The 8,939-nt window shown below is 31.5% G+C and overlaps 1 protein-coding gene across 1 annotated transcript; it reads right to left on the bottom strand.

Annotated features, from left to right (window-relative positions):
• Positions 1-220: 220 nt before the first annotated feature.
• Positions 221-2,061, bottom strand: LOC114392664 (molybdate transporter 1-like). The gene has a single exon (XM_028353873.1). The coding sequence runs from the start codon at positions 1,930-1,932 to the stop codon at positions 514-516; it is 1,419 nt and encodes a 472-aa protein (XP_028209674.1). The 5' UTR covers positions 1,933-2,061; the 3' UTR covers positions 221-513.
• Between the last annotated feature and the right edge of the window lie 6,878 nt (positions 2,062-8,939).

Below are 8,939 nucleotides of genomic sequence, written 5' to 3'. Positions count from 1 at the left end.
TCTGTAACTGAAGCAACTTCTTTTATATAGTAAATTGTAATTAAGCGTTACATACATGATTTGTACTTATTGACAAGGAGAAAAAACCCGTAACTTCTTTAAGTTCCTGCTAATTCACTATACAGCATCAAGTCCCCTAACGAAACCTCATTTAGCTTCATGACAGAGCAAAAGAAATTTTAAATAAATCTAGAAAAAAACACACTTTAGAATAACATCATTCTTGAAACTCATCCATGCTGATTTATTTATTTAGTCGTTACAATTACACCGGAAAACAACATAATAAAAAGCAACAAGAAGCGAATAATAATACATAAACACTTACATTTTTAAACCCCTAACCAACACACATAATTTGTCTTCATGTCTCTCATCATGTCACATAATAATATCAATGTCTTTCTCTCTTTTATCTCTCTCTCGCAAGGTCTACAATAGCAAATGGGTGTCCATAAATACTTTTCCTATAAAATACCTACACTATATATGCTCCTTTAATTTTTAATTTCTTCAGAGTTGCTCGGAGCTTTTATGCACCCATATGGTAGAAAATGGTTTATCATTAATTGTCCAACTCCTAAGCTTAATAAGCACATAAACAGCCATTCCACACGAAAAGCCAAGAGCTGCACTTGATCCCACAAGAGAAAAAGCGGTGCAAACAAGCATCACAAAGGAATCTTCTTTGGTTCTAATGTCCCTACAGCAAGTGGCCAATTCAATTCCAGCAGACAGTAGCAACACCCCCAAGATCCCCACTGGAAACTGCCTTAAAATGTGTGCCAAAGAAGTTCCCAACACCAAACCCAACACCAATTTGGCAACACCAAGAAGTGCCACACACCCACCACTCCTTCCACCAAATTTGTATTGTCCTGCAAGTCCACCAGCACCATGGCAACATGGCATTGCACCAAACCAACTACCAACCAAATTCATCAACCCTACACTCACTGAAAGTGAAGTGGCAGAAAATTCCCTCTCTGGGAACAAATCCTTTGACAACTTGCAAACAGCTATCACTGAGTTTAGAATTGACAATGGGAGCTGAGGAATTGTGCCCTTCACAAAACCTTTCTTCCATGCATGCTTAGAGAACTTCACTACCTCCATAGAGGAAGGTCCAAACTTTACTTCATGCACCACTTTAGGCCTTCTTATAAAGGCCAAAACAACACCCAACATAAAAACAATGAAAGCAGAAGGTAGTGAGAAAACAAGCCTCCTCACTCTATTTTTTCTCATGTTTCTTGCTTCCTCAACCCTCTTACCCAAACTTTCACTTTCACCATCACATTGATCCTTCTCACCAGCACCACTCACAATAACAATAAAACATAAACAAACTATAGCCAAAACCAACCCATCAAGCCCAAACCAATGCCTATCACCCAAAGCCCTAGACTTTGGCAAGTCCTGAATTTTTCTCACATACTTAACAGCTGTGAAAGCAAAAGACAAACCTTGTGCTAGTTGAATTCCCCTCACAACACACAAAGGAATCAACGTGTACACAAGCTGCATCAACCTTGTAACACCCAGAAGAAACAAAACCACGCCGGTTAAGATACCGGCGGCCATGATCTCCGCCACACCAAAGCCGGAGTCCGATAAGGCCTCGGCGGCGATGGATTTCATGGGCTGGACAGGCATAGGGACACCATAAATAGCACCAGTGATGATGTTGTAGATGCCTGTGAAGATCAATGTGGTGCCAAGGTTAAGGTCCCTTGAAAGTGTGAGGGATAGGGTTATTGGTATGAAGGTGCCAAGGTCACCCATGGCACCGTTGAGTTCACCCCATTTTGAACGTAAAACCAAGTTGGTTTTCACTTTCTGTAAGATCACTTTGAATGAGAAACGTGTGGTTGAAGTGGTTTGGGTTGTTTCATGGGTTGAGATTGGAATTGAAGGGTTTTGGTTTGCCATGGAATATAAGTTTAGGTGTGAGATTCACTCTTTGGTTGTGAATTGTGTTGTAGGTGTAACACTTACGGGAGTGAGTGCTAAATAAATAAGATTTGCAGGTTATATATACCGTTGAGAAATGACAAGATATTTTCTAGGCACTTTTTTTCTCTACTTCTTCATGCACTCTTTTTCCATACAATTTATCATGTTTTTTTTTACGATGGATTATTTATTAAATGAAGTATTACCTCTTTTTTCTAGAAATAAGGTATGCTCAAAGCATAAAGTCATGAGATTAACTCTCAAAAAATAAAGATTATTGGTAAATTTTGACTCTTGGAATAAAATATTCTTCAACCATACACACAATCAAGCAATGAATCCTTATAAATATGTTTAAGGAATTCAGTTATCTATCAATCTTGTTATCACCTTTTATCTTTTATCTAGAGATGCCTAAATTATGTTAATTTATTTTAACATTTTTGGTCTGTATGACAATTGTCTAAGACAATCAAATAAGGGACTGAATTTGAATTCTTATAACATCCAAAAGATGTTATTTATTTTATTTTTTTTGTTTTCATTTTATTTTTTAAATTTTAAAAAGTTTTACTGTGATAATTCTAAGTAATTATGTCAAAGAAAATTAAAGACAATTATGTCAAATTAAATTGATCTTTCTATGACTTTTAATATTAACTTAAAATATAATTTTGGTTCTATAATTTTTTGCAATCGGTAATTTTGTTCTTTCATTATAAAATATATATAATAAGTCTTACATTTGCAAAACCAATGATTTTAGTTTCACCCTTGAAATGATGACTTTGACCGTTAATTTTTTAACATTGACTCTTACATGGCACAATTTTAGGAATGCAACACTATATTATTTGTTTATTTTAAGGTGATTAGGATTTTTTGTTTAAGTAAAAAATTTAAATAGAAAAAATAATAAATAAGGAAATTAAAAAAAAAAAATTACCGTGCCAAGTCAGTGTGTTATGTGAAAGTCAACATTAAAAAAATTAACTATCAATGTCTCAACATCTTAATTTGGAGGGTGGTACTAAAATAGCTTATTTTAAAAAATTGGGAGACAAAACTTTTGTTCAGAAAGTCATTTTAGTTAATTTTTATTTTTTTATTAGTTAAAAAATTTGTTTCACAAAATATTTTTTTTAATAATTTTTAATATTTTTTGAAACGTTATTTGAAGTATTATTTTTTGAAATGTTAGTTTCTATCTTTTTATATTTTTTCTTTTTTATATTTAAAATATTAATTAAATTTTTTATTACCATTTTTGAATAAAAAATGAATTATTTTTTTTCACTTATTCCACCTACTTATTTTTTGTATTAATATACTATTTTATTTTTACCATTGTACTATTATAATATTTAATTTATTATTTGAACATTATAATTCATGAAATTTACAATAATAAATGTTAGCTTTTTTTTATTTTAATTTATTATTATTTTTTAATAATTTTACATTATATGATTTATTTTAACTATTATGCTAATTAATATAATAAAAGTATATTGTCTACTTAAATGTATTTTTTTACTTTATTTTAAACTTGATTAAAAACATTTTAAGATTCATAGTAAAATATATAATATGAAAAATATAATAATTGAAACTAAAAATGTAATGAAAATTATTTATCTATAAATAAAATTGAAATTTTTATAAAATTATCATAGAAATATGTTCATTTTTTTCATTTTACTTTTTCTATCTACTTTAACAAATAATTTTATCAAACACTTAAATTTAATAAGTTAATTTTTCAATTTTAAATTAACATTTTAGTTAATTTTACCAAACATAACTTAAATATTTGTATTTTAAAATGAATGAACTAAAATTACATATTATAAAAAATAGAACTAAAATTATTTTAGCCTTAATATTAATAGTGTTCATTTCCGTTGACATTTTTTTTATAATTTGTCAATTTTTATTAAGTAGAATAAAATAGTGTGGTCAATCTATATCTACATATATAAATAAATTTGTAGAATCATTCGGTTTTGATAATGTTATTTTCTAAGATGAGAGAAAATGTGAGGCGGATAAAGTTGGAAAACATTATTCTGACATGTCAGAATTGTGATTTTTAGTTGAGTGTAGAAGTATTTTTTTTAACAATTTCATTTAATAAAATATTAAATTTCTCACATTAATGATATTAAATAAACAATTTTGACAATTAAAAAATAATTTTTATATTAATTAATAACATGCTATTTAATAAATCATTTTAATAATTAAATATTAATTTTGATTATTTTGATATTATGTTGTAAAATTACGTACTTCCTCTGTCCTTATTTATAAGACAGTGATACTTTTGAAAAAACTAATTATTTTTTTACTAAAATACTATGAATTGACTCTTTTCGTTTTCTATAGAGATTGAAAAAAAAAATAGATTCCACTAAAGTTAACGGTAAATTTTTAAAAATGTTGTAATTATAAACAAATTTGATGTTAATAATTAAATTAATTAACTTCCTTAATAAGCATAAATTATTCAACTATGTTCTCCTTAGTTCTTTTCAGTAGCAACTACCACTGGACACTCACACTGTCACATGTTGTGTTCACAGAACTTCAGAAGCAGTAGTCACCTGACTGTTCTTCCTAAGTTCTCTACAACAACATTTATTATTGGCTACACATAGAAACCTACCACAACAACCTACTATGGTCTCTTCACACCAAGGGAAAGGTGTACAAAACACAATAAATTTAGGCACTATGATGGCTTTCACCTAGAGTGTTTTCGGCTAAGAAGTTCCTTATGAAGGGTTTATCAACTAACTTTTATCCTCTATTTTGACAATCTTCCTTGCAAGTTGCTTCTTGAAATTTGATCAAATTATATACTTGATTAGGAGCTAGTTGTTGTATTGGTCATTGGAGAATGAATTCAAATGCAGCATAACTATTCTACAGATTCAACCTCTATCATACAACTTTAATGGGTTGTCTACTTCATCTTTGCTTTTGCTCCAGTGTCAGACAACTTGAAGCTTATTGTCATTGAAGGATTTGTTGAGATAGATCCATTTATGCTACCTATGATCTTAGTGGTTGCCATATGAATTCAAATTTTGAATAATGGGAAGATTTTTAGAGATTGTTTCTGCAGTAAGTCTTATAGAGAAGTGTTGTTATTGCATTTGTCTACCTTAGTTCCTATGACTTTTGGACCATGAGACATGTTTGTCTTCATGTTTCAACTGCAACGCAACTTTTAATGATCTTCAAGTCATGTAACTTCTAATATCTATCCCTTAATTCAAGTTATCCTCAACATCATGTCTCTGACCATATACAACTTTGGAAATCTACACTCTAAACTGGAAATCACGACTACCTTTCCAGCTTCTCAATAGATCTCCTTCTAGTAGTCCTACTTCTTGTTGTAGAATTTATGTCATGGAAAAGTTTCCATTGTAGGCTTATGTTTCACATATCTATTATGCTTCTAAATATGTCATGTCATAATAAGAACACTTAAAGAAATCATCACTAGCTAAGTTCAGTTACTTCGGTTTAACTTCATAGTGATTTGTCATCCTTAAGACACTTAGTTCTGGGAGGACTTTGTCTCGACCAGTATAGCATCACTATTATAACTTGGAGCAAGAACAAATCAAAAAAGATTTTAATAGGTTTAATATTTTATAAGACAACATCTGTTCAATTAAAAAATAATTAAATATCTTCTTTAGTTTTAACATAGTTATATTTAATATGCTACTAAATATTTTAAAATTTAATTTCATTAATGTACATATATATTATTTATATAAATAGTGAGGAGGATCCACTTATTCCATGAGTAAGTGAAAGGAATTACTCCTAATATTGATCGTTTATTTTGTTTCAATCCAATGATTCACAACAATTAATTTAAAAACATGGGTCACATGATCCATTTGTACTTCTCTTTCCATTTTCTTTTATAAAAAAATATGCTCGTGCTCGTTGTTGTTCTGCGTTCCTATACCATAAGCAAAGCAAACATAGTGGCCACCTCCATCAGAGTCTCAAGTTTCAGCATTGTGAAAAGTGTTTACACTACTAAAAAATTATTTTTTATGACACACATTGTAAGATGGTTATGGAAAATTGTCTTAGAATATCACGTGGTGATAATTTTGTGAAAATCATCTTGCCATTCCAAGACGGTTTTCGTAAAATCGTCTTAGAAGTTAGTGTTTTTAATTTTTATCTCTCCATCTCCTCTCTCATTTCTCACTCTCTGACTCCCTCTCTACCTCGATCAAGATCCCCTTGCATGTTCTTGCTCCCACTAGGGCGCCTTCCATGTCACCAACCACAGTATACCCCCTTCCCTCCTCGCTTCCCTCTGTCTTGCCGACCTCTCCTTCTTCTCTAGCACCCCCATGACAGACAAACTTCACTACTCCCGCTTTGTCGTTGTCTAATCCGAGGGCTATGGTAGCAAAATGCTTGCCACAACCACAACAATGATGTTCAACCTTCCTTTGGTTCTCTCTTTATGTTCTTTCATAAACCTAACATTTTTTCCCTTCCTTTTTCCAACCAACTCTGGTCGTGAACCAAGAAACCACTTCCATCAATCACATCCTCTCCATGTTTGCAACAAAACCCCTCTAGTTTTAGTCTCTGCTGCTGTGAGGTGATTTTTGGCCACCGTGTGCCGCCGTCATCCGCTACGGAACTCGATTTACGACCATCTCATTGTCAACAGGCTCCATCCGCAATAGGCACCAACATGGCCATGATCTGGGATGACCACCAGAGTCGCTACATCGATAAACTCTTCTTCTGCGTTGTCGTCCGCAACGTCAGGCTCCACCGCGACTGCATAATTGTCGTCATCGAGTAGAAGATATTAGTCTACAATTTCATTGACCTGAAGCTTGTGCACTAGATTGAGACCATTTTGTGGGGTTATGGTTCTCAGGAAAACCATTTTTGTGGTGCACTAATTTTGTTTGATGAAATGCCTACCCTACTGATGCGATATTTATGAATGGTTGTACCCTTTGCATCGAAAAGCTTACCCTTCGCATCGGTCAGTAATCATTGTTATTTTTATTTGTCTGTGTTTAGATTTGTAGTTAGTGAGAGTCTTTTGTAAAATGGATTTTTTTTTTTTTGCATAAGGTAGAAAACTTAAATTAGTGCTGAACCTGGACCCAATGTTTATGGAACATATCAGTATCCCCCACGTGAAGTTGTTACCACTTGGGGAAAAAGTTGTAATGTGTCTATTTCCTCTGGCTCATACAAGGCAAGTATATTTGTATATATGTGTTTTTCTTCTTTTTCCTTTCTAAGTTTTAAGTTAAGAGAAATGCTAGTAATACTACACTGTTTTAAATTCAGATATTGCAAAAGAAACTGATACTACTCTTGTTATGTCTTCCACAGGAATGGAAACATTATCTTAATAGTGGGTCTTCAGTAAATATTTTGTTTCATGTGAGCTCTAGGAGCTCTTCTATTTCCCTTGTAATTTCATAAGGTATGTACATGGTTTCTACACCACATACATCTATATATCTCTTACATGGGAATTTATCCTCTCACCTTTTCAAATTTCAAATCACAAGGTTATGTGCAAGTTCTATGTGTTTCTTTGGATGTAACATTAATAAGTGAGATCCTATAAAAATTAAAAAGAATAAGAAACATAGAACTTGCACATGACCTGCCATTTAACATCCCTGATTTTAGTTATCATGAAACTCAAGCATATACATTATCATTTAGTGAACATGTTATTCTGATGGCCTTACTTTCAAGGGACAGGAGCCTCACTTATTGGTTGGAGGACCCAACAGAACCTAATACAACTCTATCATGGAATGTGATCCATGGTAAGACACAAAAAAAAAATTGTGTTTATGTCAATCCTATACTAATGTTGCTATGTTTCTTTATAGGAATTGGTATGATTACACATGACATACTTTCGTCACCTAGCTATTATGTTGCATTGGGTAATTTGGATGAAGATGCGGAGGTATTTCTATAAACCTATACTATACTTGCTCTGGTGGGCATAACAATTATAGGTTCTTTAGCAATGACTGAAGGGAGGGCATGGTGTGTTATTTTTCCCATTAGGATCTTCAAACAAAGTTTTTTGTTAAAAAATAGATAAAATTGGTATTAATTGACAAAATCTCTTGTTAAACAAAGTAACAAAACATATTTAGAGATTATAATATATGAACTAAAACTTAAGTTGTGATGGCATGGTGTGACTTATCCTGTGGATTTCATCATGTCTTCAATATAGACTTGGACTTACATGCTTGAAAACCTTTGAATATTTGGTTGTTAAACTTGAACATTAGAACATGACGCAGAGTTGTCCCTTATACTTCATCTTGCATTTTTAGAGATTTGTGTCTACTGTCTAGGTGTGTTAAATCTAATCTGATATATCTTTGCTTGCTTGACCGGAAAATAAACAAAGATCTCGCAAAACTTAAAATAGAGAAGCCAACTTAGAACATATTAGGTTAGTGTTACTTTTACACATCATATCATAATATTAATTATTCGAAGTTTACTTTCTCGATTTACATCTTTTTTCCCAAAATTCTCATAATTTGAATTTTGAACACATTCATTTCAATTCGATTGAAGTAATCGTCACACCTTAAATTAGTACTGTATTTGGACATTGTTATTGTTTCAGAAAAGGCCTTGTTACATATTAAAATGGTGTTATAGTAATGATAATTTTGGACCAGAGTGTTCTGAGTGTGGGAAAGCTGGGGTTTGATACAATTAATCTTACTAGATTTTGTTAGTTAATACTTCTCATACATCGGAGTCAGTTTTTTTTTTCTTTCATTATTATGATTTCAATGTGAGCTTATATGTTATTAACTAACAAACTCATAGTTTTTATTTAAAATTTATATATGTTAAAAATACATTATTAGATCAAAATGAATTATTACAAAATTTATTATGTAAACTTATATGTG

The sequence above is a fragment of the Glycine soja genome, chromosome 17, assembly GCF_004193775.1.
Source record: "Glycine soja cultivar W05 chromosome 17, ASM419377v2, whole genome shotgun sequence".
Lineage (NCBI taxonomy): Eukaryota > Viridiplantae > Streptophyta > Magnoliopsida > Fabales > Fabaceae > Glycine > Glycine soja.
Note: the sequence above shows the minus strand (reverse complement) of the source record. Positions and strands in the feature narration are given on the sequence as shown.

What these genes read in the sequence shown, in the direction of transcription:
- LOC114392664 (XM_028353873.1), bottom strand. Translation starts at nt 1,932, where the DNA reads ATGGCAAACCAAAACCCTTCAATTCCAATCTCAACCCATGAAACAACC.